Raw genomic sequence first — 19710 nt, 5'->3', positions numbered from 1 at the left:
CTGAATTCTGTTATTAGAATATTCTTACAACTCTTCAAAATCTGTCACTTGACTGTATCATTATAAGCGACAGCATCCTTTCAGCTATAAACTTTATTTTGAACAAGCACATACTATTTAGAAACAGCGGGTTTCCTCCCTAGTCCTTTTTCTCTATCTAAACTTAAACCTCTGTCTTTATAGATCCTATCTACTAATATAGTTTGCAACATGCCTTACCAGAAAAGCTACTGCCCCACATCTGCTTTACACAGGTCTTGTTTTATAAAGCAACAGGAGAACCATCACCTCTTGCTTAAATTACTGTTAGCTCTACTAAAACAAACATTTAGAACACGTGCATTCAGAAAAATCAGGTGTCCAGATAAAGGCTGCAATCATAAGGCTCCTTACTAAGGAATAAGGACCACTGAACTTAGTGGGACTTCCTCCTAGTAAGTATGTATGCACAGGATTGCAAGGAAAGAATAATAGTGTTGTGACTCCTAACCACTGATTTATAAATCTACTAATACTAAAACCTTAGCTGTACTGTCAAGCGTCCCAAAACAGACTTCAAAGCATGAATAAATTTATTCGGAGCAAGTAGGGAAGATCGTGCTTCATTCTTAACTGCTATTCTATCAATGAGATGACAGATGGTTCTCCTAGTAGTAATAATCAAATCACTTTTATTTGGAAAGGCCGTACAATCAAAATAGATCTTCACTTAGAAGACACCAACTTCTGTATTGCAGAGCTTGCTTTCTGCACCACTTTTCAATTAACAAATCATGTCACTAAACAAGCAAATGTTAAACCCCAGCCTAAAGAAGAATGTGCAGGAGCAAGGGCTTAAGATTCTGCGCTACGCTGCCAGGCCAAGCTAAGCTAAGCTAAGCTAAGGTAAGCTAAGCTAAACTAAGCTAAGCAGAATTCCAACTGAAATAAACTCTCTGGCGCGGTTCTAGTGCTTTTACATGCAGCCTCGGCCACGCTACTAGCGAAGCCAGAGAAACACGCTGGGAGCACACATGGGCAGCCGCAACTTCCTCGCACCTTTACCCGCCCCCGCTTTTGCTATCCCGGCTTATTGCAAACGCAGAGACGCCACCTAGCGACCGGACGGCGGCACTTCCACCTAGCCCTCTCGCGCCGCCGCCGAGGCTCGCGCTCTCTCGCACAGCTGCCTGCTGCACAAGGCCCAGCCCAGCAAAGTCGAAGCACAACAAAATGGCGGCTGGCCGCCGCGTCACGTGACCCCCTTTGTGCCTTTCGGGGGGCTGAAGGGAGCCGAGCCGGAGGCCTCGGCGCTCCAGCCCAGAGTGAAAACGAGCCTCGGCCGGGTGGGGGCTCCCGGAGGGAAGGCGACGGGGCTGTTGAGGAACCAACGTCGCCCTCTTCCCTCCCCCCTCCCGCACACCCGGGGGGAGGGAAGCGGGGAGAAAATGGCGGCCATTTTGTGCTTGCGCAGAGGCGATGGTGGGGGCCCGGGTGTGGGGCGATGGCGGGGCCCGGCCGGAGCAGGGATGGGAGGGGGTCTCTCACGTACCGACTCCTCTTCCTTCTCCATGCCCGTGGGCATCTGCGGCACGGCCCGGTTGATGGAGGCATACTCGGCTAGGTCGGGCAAGTCCTCGCAGCGGAAGACGGGAAGCGGCTTAGACGCGTCCAGCGCCCGGGCCCGAAACGACAGTTTGCTCATGTTAGTCGTCGGCGGCTGCGACTGCTATGGCGGCTGCTGCTCCAGCTGAGGGGGGGGAGGCAGCGAGAGCGCTCCGAGCTGAGAGCCGGACCCCGCCGAGCGCTCTCATGGAGGGACCGGGGCTCCCGCGGCGGGGCGGGGCTCGCTCCGAGGCGGGTCCCAGCGGCGCCGGCTGGCGCGGCTAGGCTAGGGCGCCGATTTCTCTCCTCCGCCGCTCCGGCTCTGCTCAATACGCCACGGCCAACATGGCGGACATTAAACCTCGACTGGCCGCCTCTTTCAGCCAACCCCAGCGCCACAGCCATTCCCACACTGCATCGCGCAAAGGCGCGGGCACGGCGCTGCCGGGGGGGGGGAGAGAAGGGGCGCGCGGCGCGGGCACGGAGGCAAACGAGCGGGAGCGCTCGGGTTTCCCCCCCCACTTTTTTTTTTTTCCACTGCTTCTGCTCTGGGATGATGATGATGAAGAAGGTGGTCCTGTCTTCGTTCCCCAAAGCTGTCACTGCTCGGGAGTCTCCTTCATTGTGATGCAGCAGCAGCAGCCGACCCAGCCGCACGCAGTTCCCTCGCACCACGCCGGAGACTGGGGAGAGGGGAGGGACGGCGCCGACGCCTGGAGGAAGGCACGAGGCGGCCGGGGATGCCTCAACCCCAGCGAGGCGTTAAGGAGGCGAAGAGCTTCCCTTCGGCACCGGGCGGGCAGCTCCGCGCTGAGGGCGGCATGGCACACGGCGAGGCACGGGCTCCCGGCCAGGAGCAAAAGGGCACAACACCTAATTTCTCTGTAATTATTTCGGCTACAGGGCCCGAGCTAAAAAAAACCCAAACCAAACAGCAGCAGGACTCGCCTCCCCTGTATTGTCGCTAAACCATAATTTATCTACACACACTCCACCGAGTCACTTTGTTCTTTACTCTGGAAGACCGGGGCTCTGTGACATCAAAAAATTCTATAGAATTGACTGGGAATTGGGATGGATGTGCATATTATACACAGTTATTTGGAACGTTTCGTCTGAAATTTTGAACTTAAACCATTTCCCTAATTTTTTTGTTCACCACATGCACGCACATTTTAAAGAATGCACCAGGGATGAATGAGATGCATACAACAGAACACGCACCTTGGAAAAATTTGCCATCGCCGTCCGTGTTAACAATACAGTGGTGCCCCGCAAAACGAATGCCTCGCAAGACGGAAAACCCGCTAGACGAAAGGGTTTTCCGTTTTTGAGCTGCTTCACAAGACGAATTTCCCTATGGGCTTGCTTCGCAAGACAAAACGTCTTGCGAGTGTTCCGATTTTTTTTCACTCCCCCCCCCTTTTTTCTAAGCCGCTAATAACCTTTTAGCCGCTAAGCCTTTAATAGCCGCTAATAGCGCTAAGCCGCTAATAGGGTTGCTTTGCAAGACAAAAAAACCGCTAGACGAAGAGACTCGCGGAACGGATTATTTTCGTCTTGCGAGGCACCACTGTATTGAAGCCCTTGCTTTGTAATGGCTTGACTGTGATTTATAATTTTTTTTGGCTACTAACTGCATCAAATTATACAGCAGCACTTCTTAAGCTTTTTGAATTTGGCTACATTTTAAACTTATCCTTCCTTCGGCCACCCCCAATTGGCTAGCTGTCACAGGTTTTGACAAGTGAGTGCATGGGATTCTCACACAGCTGTCTAGAAGTGCCGGTACCTGCTGCATCCCTCACTTAACAGTAGCTATAGTAGTTTAAGTAGTTATAGGCTCCACACTTCAAAAACGTAATTTCCCGAACGTAGATACAGCATGCAAAGGTGCCAATGAGATTTGATCCAACTAGTCTTCTCTTCAACATCCTAACTTTCTATGTGAAGGAATGTTTGTTTACTGGGGACATCTTTCATCATAGTGCACCTGAAACAGTACCAGTCTAGTAGTTGTGAAAACCAAGGGCCACCAGCCTTTTTCCTAAATCAGCCAGCCAGGAAAGGAGGCAAGATGGGGAGAAGCTGCTATGAACAGAACACAGTCTGTGCTTCTTTGCAGCTTTCGTAATTAAAAAGCAGTTTGGATGGCTGTAATAGTAAATATTTGCAGTATCTTCCCTTCCCAACTTTTCCAAAACTTTACATTTCCTGTGTTGGACATTCTGTTGGACATTCTGTTGGGGTTGACTGGAGAAGGGAAATCTACCCCATACTGGCCTGAGGAATTTGGTATTTATTGCAACACTAAAAATGACTTTACAACTTAAGCAATAGTCATTGTAGACCCTTAAATGCTGTGAGGGCAAAGGTCAGATACAGTAAATTAACAGAAAAGTAGGTATAAATACTAAATGTTTTAGAAGAGACTAGGAAGACATGAAGGCCAAGTGATATAAAACACAACCACTCACTATCTATCTGTGCAAGGCTACAAATGTACTAATAGCCATGTGATTTCTTCACATGCAAGCTACCAGCTATCTTTCAAAGTGCAATAAATAAAACCCGTTCAACAGGTTGAACAGATTTGGGGGAATGCTTTAGGTGTCAACAGATGGTCACCTATCAGGACCCACTGGTTTGTTTTCAGACCTTACTTGAATACACTCTTTTTTCACATTTGATCTGGAGCCTCCAATTACATACTGCAGTCATTTGCACTGAAACACTTTCTGCATGGATTGCAAGACCACAGCAGACAGGAATGAATACAGTCGTATCTTGATTTTTGAACAGCTTAGTTCTCGAACGTTTTGGTTCCTGAACACTGCAAACCTGGAAGTGACTGTTCCAGTTTGCGAACTATTTTTGGAAGCTGAACGTTTGACAGGAATTTCAGTTGGCTGCAGGAACTTCCTACAGCCAATCAGAAGCCGTGCTTTGGTTTCCGGACGTTTTGGAAGTTGGACAGAGTTCCAGAACGGGTATTTGGTTGGCATGCATATCTGTGGTATGATAAGGTTAAAGCACACAAAGCGTTTAAAAACCATATTGTTAGAAAAGCACTGTTTAATGTCTGGATAAGATATAAGGACTTGTTAGAAAACAAAACCCCAAGATGGCTATCACCAATGGAAGCAAAGGCTCAGAAAAAACTCAATATGGAGGCCAAATGGCCGAAGTATTGGGAAATTCTGGAACAAGAGGGAGACGGATTAAAACTGCAGAGTTTTGAAAAATTAAAAAACAGAGTGCGAGACTGGCTCCATTATTATCAAATAATGGAGGCATATAATTTAGACAAAAAACTAGGCTTCCAGGTGGAAAAATCAAAATTGGAAACAGAATTGTTAGCCCCCAAAGTTAAGAATTTGTCAAGAATGTATAACTTGCTGTTGAAATGGAATACTCAGGATGAAACGGTGAAATCTGCTATGATTAAATGGGCACAAGATGTTGGACATAACATTATGATGGCTGACTGGGAACAGTTATGGACCACAGGTATGAAGTTTACAGCATGTAATGCTTTAAAAGAGAATTTAATGAAAATGATTTATAGGTGGTACATAACACCAGTCAAGCTTGCAAAAATCTACCATTTGCCCGATAATAAATGCTGGAAATGTAATGAGACTGAAGGTACTTTCTTCCACCTTTGGTGGACATGCCCAAGGATTAAGAATTTCTGGGAGATGATTTATAATGAAATGAAAAAGGTATTTAAATATACCTTCCTGAAGAAACCAGAGGCCTTTCTCCTGGGCATGGTCGGCCAATTGGTGCCAAAGAATGATAGAACTTTCTTTATGTATGCCACAACAGCAGCAAGAATACTTATCGCAAAGCATTGGAAGACACAGGATCTACCCACCCGGGAAGAATGGCAGATGAAGCTGATGGACTACATGGAATTGGCGGAAATGACTGGCAGAATCCGAGACCAGGGAGAAGAGTCGGTGGAAGAAGATTGGAAAAAATTCAAAGTATATTTACAGAAATATTGCAAAATTAATGAATGTTAGAAGGATGCTGGAATGAAGTTATATGGCTTTAGCAGAAATGTTATAAAGAATTAAGCAAAAATAGATTGTTAATGGGCCAAAGTGGAAAATTTAAGGTTAGATTGTGTTAAGATAAATTATAGAACAAAAATTGAGAAAGATGGAAAGGATTTGCTGAAATAGATAATTGAACTAGAATACAAAAAAGGGAGGTGTGAGGAGGTCGATGAAACAAGTAAATGAAAGGTAAAGATACGGAAATATTGGATGTGTTTTTAAATGTTTTTGTTTTTCTTGTTGTTTTGTTGTATTGTTTTTTGTTCTTTTTTATTTTTGATGTATTGTAAGGTATTGCTTTGTTTTGTTTAACTTTTTATTGTTTCTTTCTTCTTTTTTCTGTAACCATTAAACCTCTAATAAATATCATTTTAAAAAAAAACACACAACAGAGTTCCAGAATGGTTTCCATTTGACTTCCAAGGTATGACTGTACTGCAGACTTGGAGCGTTTGGCGAGCCCAGCACCTTTGCTTTAAGGAGCAGCTGCATGTACAGAATACATATTCTTGGGAGGGGAAGTTGTTTTACTATCACTCTGTGGGGGTGAACTGCGCCAAATGATGCATACAATTTTTCCATGAACACCAGTGATGGAAGGGGAGGGGAAATCTTTAACAGGGTTTATCTGGCACATATTTAAGTCATAAATTCAGCAAGTGCTTTATGAAAAAATAAAATGGCATTTCATATGCTTTAATAACATCACAAATATACAAAAGTCATGCCCCCCCCCTCACTTTTTGCTAAATTACAATCTGGCACTATGGATATCTACTTGGGAGTTCAATCAAATAATATATAAAATTTCTGTCTTAGCAAGCAACAGTTTTTTTTGAGAAATTCGTATTATTTTGTATATTGCATGACATTTTCTCCAGTGGGAAGCTAAACTCTTTCAGCATGTTTGCTCAAACGAAGAAATCTAACAGAGTTCAGTGGGATTTGCTCTCAAATAACTGAGAATAGGACTGCAGCTCAAAGTACAGGTAGCTCTGCGAGTCTGTTTTGTGGATTATAAGGAAATGCTACATGGCATGGCTTCTCTCTCCACATCTTCCTTAGTGTGTTTGTGCTGCTCTTTCTTGGGCTAGGCGTATGTACAGGCACTACACTTACAGCTGTGCAGAGGAAGTGTGCTATCTATCGCAACATATCGTAACATAGATTATGATATATTGTTGAGTGACCATAAAGAACTTCTAAAGTGCAGCACATATAGGCACTACACTTACAGCTGTGCAGAGGAAGTGTGCTGAGCGGTTAATACAGTTATGAGCGAGTGTATAGCTAGGGATAGGATGAGTTTCCGCCATGCTTTATTTGAGCAGCATTCGGAGGCTAAAACAGCCCCATTCTACACAAAGTTCTAATGGTACTGGACCCAACAATCTATCGCAACATAGATTATGATATATTGTTGAGTGACCATAAAGAACTTCTAAAGTGCAGCACATAACATTCGCGGGACATCACTACAACTTAGGAGACGCATGCCTGGAGTCTGGTGTGAAATACCATCACACATATATACTAGACATTGGGGGAGGACCATAATGTCACGGTTTTCCATGAGGATCTAGGGCAGTGTTTCCCAACCTTTTTTGGGCAAAGGCACACTTGTTTCATGAAAAAAATCTCGAGGCACACCACCATTACAGCCCCGTGACGTCAGAGCGGAGCGTCACGCCGGGAGGGACGCACGAAAGTGTAAGTTTCAATTTTTTCCCCTCCCCCTTGCCTTCCTTCTGTGCCAACCGCCAAAAAGCCAAGAAAAAAGCCAAGACTTTAGGGCAGCAGGTCGACACGGAAGAAGCTCCTACCTAAGGACAGGTGCGACGGCCGTGTCCTCTTCTGCCACACTTGGCAGCCCTGCCTCACGGTCGTGACTCCCACCCTGATTTCTCCCCGCAGGTCGAGCGGCACAGGCAGCCCAATGTCTCCAGCCCAGACACAAGCCCCGCTTCCCCACTCTAGATCCTGAATGCGACCAAGTGCTCTGGACTCCCGAGCAGGGTGGGAAAGAGGACTCGCATCTGGTAGCCTCCGGGCTCCTCGCCTGCTCGAGGGATGGCATTGCAGGCAAGCTGCCGGCCGTCGCCATCGCCGCCCCCTCATGCGAGTGGACCTGCCCGGAGTGGTGGGCCGGGGGAGGCTCGCTCTCTGTGGGGATGTGGCCCGCACACGCGGCCCCGCTTCCTCCTGCCCAGGGCTGAGCTCCTTACCCACGATCTCGGTCTCGCGCACGCGGATCCCACTTATTCCGAAGCTCGCGCCACTAGCCGGGGCTCTCACACCGTGCCAGGGCGAGGCGGCGCAGCCCACTGACGTCATCGCGGCTCGCCACCGCCCTCGACTTCCCTGTTCCCTCCCCTCCCTCGGGTCGCCGTGGTTACCGAGGACTGCAAGCTGCTCGGGCGAGTGTGGGGCATTAAGTGGGAGAAGGAAAATTAAAATTAAAACTCGCCTGAAGGCCGCCTCTCCGGATATCTTTCAAATTTTTTAATTTTTCCCGCGGCACACCAGGCAACGTCTCGCGGCACACTAGTGTGCCGCGGAACACCGGTTGGGAAACACTGATCTAGGGAAGAAGCTGGTTGAATCAGCCATTACAACAAGCTCCCGCATTGGGCGGGGGGCCCTTTTTAAGAGGAGGTATAGATGTGAGACAACAGAGATTGTTCCAAAGAACATACAACATGGGCCATCGTTGCTTTCTTTCCCGGCAATACTGCTTTAGGTTGGGCATCCCTATTTCCTTACACTCAAATTCCTTTTGAGCATTACCAGCCACAGCACCCTGGCAGGAAATATGGAATGCCCAAATAACACAGGTACAATCATAGATGCTTGCAGTGTAGAAGACCCTGGTTTGGAGAGTCAAACCAGGGAAAGCAAAGCACTTCAGGACTTGGAAGAAGACGCCACTTTCTGTGAAGCCAAAGAAGACCTCAAAACTTTTCCTGCTTTTGATAATGATGGCAATGAAGGTGCAGCGGTTCCAGCTCCTGCAAGAGGTTATATGACAAGGTGATCACCAAGTGCATTCCCATTTGAGAGCCAGGTCAGCTTTCCTCCAATGAAGATGAAGAGCAAGGCGATGGAAGATCTAAGCCATGAATCTACTGCAAGCTTTATTGGGGCAGCTCGTTCACAATCTTCAGAAGTTCCTGGGTACAGCAGCTCCTTGGAGGCTGAAGTGGCCGGTTCAGAAGAATTTCCTCTATATGGTTACCTCCAGGAGGCTATGGTGAACCCAGCCATCTCAAGCACCATTGTTCGCCCTAATGTATCTTTGGCCTTTTCCTCCACTATTGAACATTTAGCTTCAATCAGCAGCCCTGTATCTGCATCACACTTTCCAGTACAGCCAGCCTTCATACCATCTTCTACATCAAGTCCAGATGTATTTATTCCTGTGCAATCCCGGTGCCAACCACCTTATGTTCTGACTGTGTTGCGGGGTACAGAGAGGGAGTTATTATTCCTCCCTACTCCTGGCCCCCAAACACATGTGACTTGCCCAAGGACCTGAGAGTAGTGCAGTTCTTCTATAATAAAGACATTCAACATTATCCCCAGAACTGCTCGATTCCTGTGATGTGCATCACTCCATCCAACAATCAGTTTTCATCCAGTTGGTGCACACACTGAAGCTGCAGTATCCTTTTCAGAACCGTAAGTTCCTGTTCATAGTCAAGTTCCCCCCCCCCCCGAAGAAACCCAGAAGCCTATTTTTGTACCATAGAATGGAGCCCACTACCAGTTAGCGCATTTGTACCCTGATCCTTCCCCCTTGGAGTATGCTGTGCCGTTCCATGTGGTCAGATCCAGTGCACTGCATGGTGCAGCTAGCTGTCTGTAAAAGAACAATTTTCTAGTTGCCAAGCATTCCTGTGTTTCTTTTTCCTTTTTTCATGTTTCATTTGACACAATGATTTGTTATATAGAGGAGGGGAAAGTCTGTATATTGGGGAGAGGGGTTACTACACTGCACAAAGCATGCTCTCCACATATAAAATAGATTTATAAATTTAAAAGCTGTTCTCCTTTGCGTATGATGACAGCAAGATGGAAGAATTTCCAAAGCATTATTTTGGTAGTAGTGAATGATGTCAAAATGGTACTGCCTTGCCTTTTGACTTATGTGTTTTTAAGTTGCAGCAAAAAGCTGGAATGTACTTCAATGAAATGACTGCTTTTTGTATACAATTGCATTATGATGTTCCTGGGAAGAAAGACTGGCTGTGAATTGGGTCATACATACAAATACACTGCCTTGCCAACTAAGGCCAACACTTCTTTCTTCAAAAACAGACTGAAAATCTTGACACATACTTAACACATTTTCCAAATGTAAACACTGTACAACATACAAGCAGACACATCTTGTTTCAATCCCATTTTATAGTAAAAAGGGCATGAAGCTGCCCAGCAAAACCTCTCATTTAGTACATTTCTATCCCACCCTTCTTCCATCAAGGAACTGAAGGTGATGCATGTAGGATCTTGGATGGTCTCTCATCCAAATTGAATAGACTAAGATCTGCTTTGCTTCAGCAAAGTTCCTGTCCCTAAGACCATGTGCCCTGGGATATACTAGTATTTACACTATGCTAGGCAGAATATGATCAAAATAAGGGAAGAAAGATAAATGAGCTCAGAAACACTGAAATGAAAAGGAACAGGATTTGCAAGGCAGGACCAAAAGTCTGCAGATATATGCAGAAATTCTAGGAAAGCAAGTTCTAGGGTTATTCAAATGCTGTTCCTGTTACCGAACAGAAAGTTACACACAAGACATATCATGTCATATAATCAGAGATGTAGGATGTGTGAGGGCTTGTAAAGAATATTACATCTTTTGCAAGATTTGTATTAATTTCACAATTTTACAGCATTAAGTTATTACAACAAGTGGCAATGGCTACTACCTTAGATGGCTTTTTAAAAGGATTAGAGAAAATCAGAGAGGATAGTCTATCAATGTGTATTAACGATAAAAGCTAAATTGACTCCCCATGTTCAAAGGCCATCTCTCTGAATACAAACTGCTGAGACCAAATAGAGGATAGCTATTAACTTCATGCCCTGCTGTTGAGCTTCCTGGCAGTCTCTGATTGGCTGCTATTGAGAAAATGCCAGATTAGCTGGAGTTCTGGTCTGAGCCAATGGCCTATTTTTATACAAGATGGGGATAAGACCACTGGCTATTATATGGTAAGTTTAGGTTGAACTAAAGAAAGGAAAGGCCTTTGTAGAGTTTGCAAAGGCTTTGCAAGGGACTTACAACAACATGCTGCGGCGTCTCCATCAGGGTTCCAGACAGCCTGCTATGCCCTCTCCTAGGACACTCCATTCAATTCCTTTGCTTTGCTCACAGAAAAGCAACATTCAATGGTACTACTGTGTAGGCTCAGTCCTCTTTAGGATGATTTTTTTGAGGAGGGGGGTCACTTCCTTAGGCTACCCCCTTAAAATTATCCCCCGTGGTTCTCCAGAGCCTGCCAATACACCCCTCTTGTTTCTCAGAGGCTCCAATTTGGAGTCACCTCTGATAGCATTTACCCACGGAGTTTACTATTAGAGGGAGTTAAGGAGGCGAGGAAACCAAAAGCGGGTTGGGAGGATAGGAAACAAAAATGTGTGGATGTTTTGCATCCATACTGAACCTTAAAATGAGTTTATGCTATGTCTGAATATCCTTTCTGGACATCTGTTACATAACTGACTCAAACCTTGGTTGAATGAAAATGTATTCATCCAACCAGGAATTGAGAATATCAACACCATAATCAATGTGAGAGGTCAACCCTTCTTCCCCTTACCTTGTCATTTCGTTTTTCTTAAGGTTAGCTGAAATGACATGAAAGAATACTCAATCATTATATTTTTGCTGTCATCTAAGAAGATGGCCACAGATGGAATTAAACTGCTTAGGGAAATATTCCTCTGTTTCTAACAAATCAACCAGTTCATTAAGGGTTTTTGTAAACAAGTATTCTGTCTCCTAGCTTTCCCTCATTTATTTCCCAATTAGTTGGCCCAATTTTCACATGAATTCATTATAATGGATGCTCAGTCAGTTTAAAGAATTAGGCCACTTTCATGTATAGCAGGAACTTGAAAAATGTATTACGTCTTCAAGTATTAACACTCCTGAAAATACATCACAAAGGGACACTGCAAACAGAGCCCTGTGGAAAAGGAGGATATCTAGGGCTTTTTATTTTTCTACATCCCATCCTACTCCCAGTTATTTACCCAGGAAGCGGGATTTTTGTGTATGAATATGTTCCTTGCTTTATTCAGAATTTCTACATAACATGGATTTTTAATAGCAAAGAATAGTGCACTGTCGAGGTGGAATGGTAGGAAGAAGGACAAGAGGGGCTTATGGGCAGGCAACCAATTTCTAAGTCAGAATCAATGGACTAATAGCAGTACAAGTCACAGGCTCCCTGAACCAGCAAGATTTTCTGCAGACTATGTAAGTCTTGCCGTGGAGATACAAAATTGTCCTTTAAAAATCAGAATGTGCAGTGCATTGATCTACTGTACATTGCTCCACAAGATTCTGTAGTTAATGGAAATATGGAAGAAGAAAATCTAATCAAGCTCCTTACATAGTACTTGATTACCTGCAATTAAAAATATCAAAGCATTACACGCTTTTATTTTAACTCATTTAACCTGAAAACACACACAAGCACTTAAGGCCCTTTGAATGTGGACAGATGGGTTATTTTCCTTCTACATTTGCAGCCATCTTAAAGACTATACAAAATTACCGTATTTTTCGCCCCATAAGACGCACTTTTTCCTCTCCAAAAATGAAGAGGAAATCGGGGGTGCGTCTTATGGGGCGAATGCCTGCAAGCCTCGCGCCCTCGGCAGGAGGTCCCACCGGGTGCGCGAGGCTTGGGGCGGCAGCCTGTCGCCCGAAGCACGGGGAGCCCTCGGGAGGGCTCCCCCTGCTTCGGGCGAGTGTCTGCAAGCCTCGCGCACCCGGCAGGAGGTCCCACCGGGTGCGCGAGGCTTGGGGCGGCAGCGGACTTCTAGCTTCTAGGTGCGCGCAAGCAGTCCGCTGCCGCCCCAAGCCTGGCGCACCCGGCAGGGGGTGCGCGAGGCTTGGGGCGGCAGCGGACTGCTTGCGCGCACCTAGAAGCTAGCAGTCCGCTGCCGCCACAAGCCTGGCGCACCCGCAGGAGGTCCCACCGGGTGCGCCAGGCTTGGGGCGGCAGCGGACTGCTAGCTTCTAGGTGCGCGCAAGCAGTCCGCTGCCGCCCCAAGCCTGGCGCTCCCGCAGGAGGTCCCACCGGGTGCGCGAGGCTTGGGGCGGCAGCGGACTTCTAGCTTCTAGGTGCGCGCAAGCAGTCCGCTGCCGCCCCAAGCCTGGCGCACCCGGTGGGACCTCCTGCCGGGTGCGCCAGGCTTGGGGCGGCAGCGGACTGCTTACGCGCACCTAGAAGCTTGGGGCGCACTGAGCTCAGCACGCCCCAAGCTCCTGGTATAGCGCAGCGATCCGCTAGCCCTGGGAGAGCCCCGCGGCTCTCCCAGGGCTAGCGGACTGCTTGCCGGCACGCAGAAGCTTGGGGCGCGCTGACCTCAGCTTGCCCCAAGCTTCTGGATTAGCGCAGGAGTCCGCTAGCCCTGGGAGAGGCGCCCGGCTCTCCCACGCTAGCGGAGACCTTGCCTGCACGCAGAAGCTTGGGGCGCGCTGAGCTCCGCACGCCCCAAGCTCCTGGTGTAGCGCAGCGCACCTGGGGGGGGAAATAAATTTTTTTCCCTTTATTTCCCCCCCAAAAATCTAGGTGCGTCTTATGGGCCGGTGCGTCTTATGGGGCGAAAAATACGGTATTCAAGGTAGTTAAGCAGAAGCTGACTAGAAAGTGTCATAGAATGATCTCACATAACCAAGTGCTTAGAGAATAAAATGGCATATTGCCACACAGTGTTAATAGGTATGAAGTTAAATTTACTGGGGAAACAGTTCCTTACTGCATACGACACTATGGTCACAAAAGCTCCTAGAATTCAAGAGAGCCCTGTTTCTCTCCTTCACCCACTTCTCTCTCTCTCTCCCTCTCTCTCTCTCTCTCTCTCTCTCTCTCTCTCTCTCTCCCCCTCTGTGTGTGCATATGTAGACACTCACCAGGACAGCCTAGAGCAATGGCCTTCAAATGCAAGATCTACCTCTGATTCACAGTCTATAACATGGGACCCAATTTCACATTTTCACTTTTGAGTTATAATTAATAATGCACATTATTAATCCTAAAATGGCAATTCACCATAGCAATACTTCCAAATGAAAAGCAGTTATTTCTGCACTTAATCTTAGCTGAGAAGTGAATTGTAGGAGAAGTCTAGAAAGCCATAAAATAGACTAGAAAGTGAACAGAGTGCCCCTGCTGCTCCATAGAGAGGTCCCTCACTAGAGGCATAGATATAGAAAGGTGGGACATGTGGTTGGCCAGAAATATGTATCTTATTTAAAAATAGTTCATGCCTTTCTCCTGCCATGTTGCAGCCCTCATGAAAAATTATAAAATAAGTGTCTCAACATGTCCTAGCTCAGACCCCACTTGTACTGCTCCCTTTGGTCTAGTCAGCCTTAGATGGAATCCAATATGGCAGCAACAACTTTGCTACGTCCCACCTATGGGTCCTGACCCACTGGCTGAAGACCTATAGCCTAGAGAAGTAGAGGTGGGCCTAAAGTATGGGTACAGAATAGCCTCTGTACATAGAAAGTCTAAGTCTGCAATCCTATATATGTTTAAGGTAAAGGGACCCCTGACCATTAGGTCCAGTCATGGCCGACTCTGGGGTTGTGGCGCTCATCTCGCTTTATTTGCCAAGGGAGCCGGTGTACAGCTTCCGGGTCATGTGGCCAGCATGACTAAGCCGCTTCTGGCGAACCAGAGCAGCACACAGAAATGCCATTTACCTTCCTGCTGCAGCGGTACCTATCTATCTACTTGCACTTTGAAGTGCTTTCGAACTGCTAGGTTGGCAGGAGCAGGGACTGAGCAATGGGAGCTCACCCGGTTGCAGGGATTCGAACTGCCGACCTTCTGATCGACCTTCTGATCGGCAAGTCCTAGGCTCTGTTGTTTAACCCACAGCGCCACCTGCATCCCACATATGTTTACCTGGAAGAATATATGTTTACTGTATATATATGTTTACCTGGAAGTAAATCCCAATGAACACAGTGTGGCTTAGTAGTAAGTAGACAACACGTAGGATTGCACAGCAAGGCTCTTAGAAACATAATAGCACAATGGGTTATAGTAGAGACACATTAATGGGACGAATGCAAACAGACCTGCAATATATCTTATTCTTGTAACTTAACTATGAGCTACTCAGTTAAATTACCCAGTATCATTAGTCAAGATGACCATGGGATGCAAACCAATGCCCTGGGTACCACCTGATCCTCTGGCTGCTAAATCCTGAGAAAGGATATACAAGGGTGAAGCCTCTTGTAATTTACCTTTTCTTCATCTCCTGCAAGTAAGTCTGCACTTACTCTGAAATACCTAGGACTAACCACTGTCAAGCTTAGGACAGGATAAGATATTCTTTTCCTTGCCACTTTCTGTTCCACGCCTCAAAGCAGATGCAAAATGTGTGTTTTATCAACACAACCATTACTTGAAAGTAACTTGCATAGATTCAGACCTTACATACTCATCATTATCCAGAACTAGTTTATCTTCAGAAACAGTAGCAAGCATAAGTTTATCTTTGTACCAGCTGAGTGATGTGGGAAAAGCATGGTAGCTTTATATAGGGTTGTATGTTTTTAGATGAGCAAAACAGACTTGGTATCTTAGACCAGGCATAGGCAAATTCAGCCCTCCAGATGTTCTGGGACTACAACTCCCATCAACCCTAGCTAACAGGACCAGTGGTCAGGGATAATGGGAGTTGTACTCCCAAAACATCTGGAGGGCCAAGTTTGCCTATGCCTGTCTTAGACTAAGCAAATGATCTCCAACTATTCATAGATATCACTCATTCATGTCTTGCTCAGGGCTTATTTTCTAAGAGCTAAAGTAGCAGGGTTCAAATTTGTCTCAAAATAGTCGCATCCACTGATCACAAGCTTTACTCCATAATCCTAGATGTGTATAGGCTGTTTTGTGGTTCTTCAAATGGAAAGGCAAAGCCCTGCCACTAAACAAGCGAAAATGCTGAAACTTCTCCTTCCTGGTCTTACCTTCTGCAATATCTCCACATAATTCAGAATATCTTCATTAAGCTAGTATTCTCCATAACTATACACAAGGTCACCTCTTAGCTCAGACCCTTACATCAGCATGCTTTTATTTAGCTGTCAAGTTTGCTCTTGGTTGCCACTTCTCTGTCTTCTGTTATATGGTCTCTATTGTTGCTTTGCGCTGCACAAAGTCATTCACTCAGGGGTTCTTGCATTATAATTTTGAAGGTACCACTCATACTTTCTGTCATGTTTCGTATGCTGAAGAAAGAGTGCCCACCTCATCTATTCAGGAAATTGTTAAACTCCTTAAACTCTTTTTTTCTGAACTGCCCTAACATCATATCAGCTCTTGCATTGCCTTAGGAATCTCCCTTACCCCAATCTCACGACTCATTGTCATATTGAAGACTCCCTTCCTTCATTATTCACTTCGCTAGCATTGGCACCATGTCTGTTATATTCTGTAAAGAACCTAGAACATGGCCAGTAGTAGACAAAGTCACTGTAAATTTATTGTCTGTGGCAATGAAGAATTGATAACAGGCAACCAAGTAAAAAATGATTGGTAAACTGTGGCAGTTGGGCTTCCTTCCATCTATACGCCATCAGGGTGCCACAAAACAACCACAAATATTTATTTTTTATATATTCTCTCCTTCCTCCAAGAAGGTCAAGAGCACAATTTTAACTTCACAACAACCCTTTGAAGTTAGGCAGAGGAAAGTGGCTCACCTAAGGGCACTCAGTCAGCTTCATAGTTCCATAGTTCAGCAGTGGTTTGAATCCATGCTTCCCATGGGTTCAACAAAATGGTGCAGGGTGGTAACTTCTGTGGGCTTATTTGCAAGGTTGACTTACAGTAATCTAAACAGATACTATAAAAATGCACAAATGTATAAGCTGCATAAATAATAAGATTTCCCTTCCAGCTACAGTGGCAAGAAAATCTAGTTTGGCACACAGCTCATGCCACTTGGCACCAGCAAACTACACCTAAAAGGGGTTGTAGCAATACATCATAGAATCAGAGTTGGAAGGGACCCCGAGGGTCATCTAGTCCAACACCCTGAAAGGCAAGAATCCTGCCCACAGCTGTCCCTGGGTGGGTTCTAACCACCAAACTTCTGGTTAACAATCAGATGCACTGACCCATTGCCCCAATATCTGCAGAGGGATGACTTATTAGAGGATAGTATTTAAGAGATATACCCATGGATGAACTGGAGAACAACCTGGCAGCATTTGATTTAAATGGCTAGTACCACACTAGTGACCCAAATCTGGGGTTAAGGTATTTCCTAGTCCTTTTAACTGGGAATGTTTAAATGGAAGTAGCAAGGAATGAACCTCAGACCTTTACATATGCAAAGCATATGTTCTGCCACAAACATGGACCTTCCCCATATACTGCTCTGAGTTCCTTGGAGGAACAGAAGTATAACAAAGAGCAAAATTCCACCTTATTACATGTAGTGCAACTGTGAGCAAATGGATGTGAATACTTTCCTATCAGAATGCAGAAAGGACTAAGAAGTCGTCTCTACTTATACACAGATAACAGCTGTTGTACGACTACCAGCCATGGCACATTCATATGCCTCTTGTTTCACAACAGCTGTGCATAGAATGCACCCATGTATCAAGGTGTCTGTAGCACTGTATGGTGCAATCATGTGCTGCACTGCCACATCTTATTGAGATGGAGGCTGCATGAGTTGCATTCCTAGATCTGTAAGAGTACATCCATGACTGGCCTTTTTAGGGAACCATTATTGTTACATAGTAGGGCCCATAACTAGTGAAAGCATTTTCTGTTGCTAATCTGCCCATAACTGATAAAATTTTTACTTATATGCTCAAATGTGGATTTTTTAAAAAAGCTATTTACCCAAGTAAATTGCCTTCCTCTTCTTTATTAAGCAAATTTACTCAGAAATCTTCAGATACATTCTGCAGCATCAAACTCCTTGTAAAGAGATTTCTTTCAAGGGTAAGAAAGAACACATTCCCTTGAGGTGTATGATATAAATATCTGTGGTACAGCAGACACACATACAAAAGCAATGTCCTCTATGATAATTGTGTTTAAATGTGTGTGCCAAAGAATTCCATACCTAAATTTCTAATACAAAGAACTTCAGAGTATCAGCTTGAAGAATTCCTAAAGAAAGAAAATTAAAACATTCCTTTACAATACTTTAGTAGATTTCCTAACCTGTTGCGTAGTCTAATATATTTTTTAATCATTTCAAAACCATGCATTTATAAGATAATGCCATTTATTTCATGATTTTGACATGTGGAACTACATCTTCCCAGCCATCTTTGCATCACATTAACCACTTTTTGTTTACATATGAACAATAAAGATTTTTGCAGGGGATGCTATATATTTGTGTTCTTAATATGTGATATATACACAAACACTTAAAATAGTTTGAAGACTACTTGGAAATTTATAAGAAGCTTTATGCCATATGTGTCTTGCACTAATTTCCATGTTGATACAAATAAATCTGAATATTCCTAAAATATTTTGCAGGAGTTGAAAGAAATTGGCCAATCCTAATCTGTAGTTCCTCTATCAATGCTTTTTTTAACCTTTTAAATCAGGGAAAATGAATTAGGACTTTTAAGGCTGTACCAGCAATTATGAAAAATACTATCGCATAATGAATATATCAACACAATAAAATTATATAGACATATATGAACCCACTACACACACACACACACACAGTTTTCAGCCACTGAGAAATAATCCTGGAGAAGGGATAAAAATTATTAAAGAATGGCATAATTCTTCACATACCTCAAGAGGATTTTTTTTTAAGCAAGGGGAAAAAATCCAAACCCTGGCTCTAGTCTCACAAAACAACAAAGGACTGTGACGACATGTCTGTTATGGTGTACACTGTACTTCACGTATATGGATTTTAATATTTTATCTATCTATATTTTTACACACACACGCACAGTATGGTATAAGGTTGTAGGCTGCATTTCGTTAGATGAAAAGAGGAAATGATACAATAGATCAAATCTTGCCCCACCTTTCCCCCCACCTTTTCTTGGTGAAACGAACATAAATTGTTTAGGAGCACCACAGCGCCACCAACACAGATCAATACAAAACAAAAAAGATTTCCCACCGTGTGCAAAAAAAAAATAATCGCCTAGAAAAATGCCAAAAATTACAAAATGTCTCCCAAATGCACCTTCTCAAAAGAAGAACACGACACCTAGATGAGGTATACTCCTTAGGAACCTTTATATAAAGAATGCTTTGAGATGAGTGACCAAAAAGCAGCTTACTGGCAAATAAAAAAGGCCAATGTTTAGTAACAGGCATAACTTAATAAAAACCCAGTTTTGTCAATACCCTCCTTCAATACACGAAGGGCAGTTTCTCTAGTACTTTACACCAAGCCAAACCACCCCCACCCCCTAATTAGTCACAACCACTAATATCTTAAAGGGTATTCCTATTACAAACAATACATTTTCTTTCTTTCTTTCTTTTCTCTCCCTCTCTCTTCTCTCTTTCTCTTTGTATTATATTTTGTTCCGCACGTATTTATAATTAACGTTGGAGAGTCCAACTCCACCTTGAAAATATCCGAGTTCTTGATGGCGCCATAAAAAAAAAAATCAAAGTACAAATATATAGTTAGAATACAGTCACTCCTAGGGAGAAAAGCAAGATAGGTTTATAATACTCAGAAATAATGAGACGACGTTTAGTGTGCTTAATTAGGAGAGCTCAGACCTCGGGGGGGGGGTGGCGCGGGGGGGGGGAGGGAAACAAGCCTACATTGGATT

At 44.7% G+C, this 19710-nt stretch overlaps 1 protein-coding gene and 2 long non-coding RNA genes across 9 annotated transcripts in view; 1 reads left to right on the top strand and 2 right to left on the bottom strand.

Moving 5' to 3' along the window:
* The window catches only part of EPC1 (enhancer of polycomb homolog 1), a 57385-nt gene that overhangs the window by 36399 nt on the left and 1276 nt on the right, over positions 1 to 19710 (bottom strand). Inside the window, exon 1 of one of the 7 annotated variants that reach the window (XR_014517430.1) lies at positions 1532 to 2776. The exons of 4 other annotated variants lie outside the window; for them this stretch is intronic. Coding sequence is in view for 2 of the 3 variants with exons in the window: in XM_083466737.1 (XP_083322863.1) it covers positions 1532 to 1684 (153 nt within the window). In the remaining variant the exon portion in view is untranslated. Of the gene's footprint in view, positions 1 to 1531; positions 2777 to 19710 lie in introns of those variants that run through there. 2 more of the 7 variants (XM_083466737.1, XM_083466736.1) reach the window with 2 other exon arrangements.
* On the top strand, positions 6062 to 9226 carry LOC310689577. Its single transcript, XR_014517520.1, has 2 exons — positions 6062 to 6757; positions 6874 to 9226. It is a non-coding gene; the product is annotated as an uncharacterized lncRNA (long non-coding RNA).
* LOC310689612 lies at positions 9365 to 12435 on the bottom strand. Its single transcript, XR_014517557.1, has 2 exons — positions 11480 to 12435; positions 9365 to 9510 (listed from the first exon to the last, which is right to left on the bottom strand). It is a non-coding gene; the product is annotated as an uncharacterized lncRNA (long non-coding RNA).

The sequence above is a fragment of the Podarcis liolepis genome (genome assembly GCF_965112155.1).
Source record: "Podarcis liolepis genome assembly, chromosome: 12".
In the NCBI taxonomy this organism is placed as follows: domain Eukaryota; kingdom Metazoa; phylum Chordata; class Lepidosauria; order Squamata; family Lacertidae; genus Podarcis; species Podarcis liolepis.
Note: the sequence above shows the minus strand (reverse complement) of the source record. Positions and strands in the feature narration are given on the sequence as shown.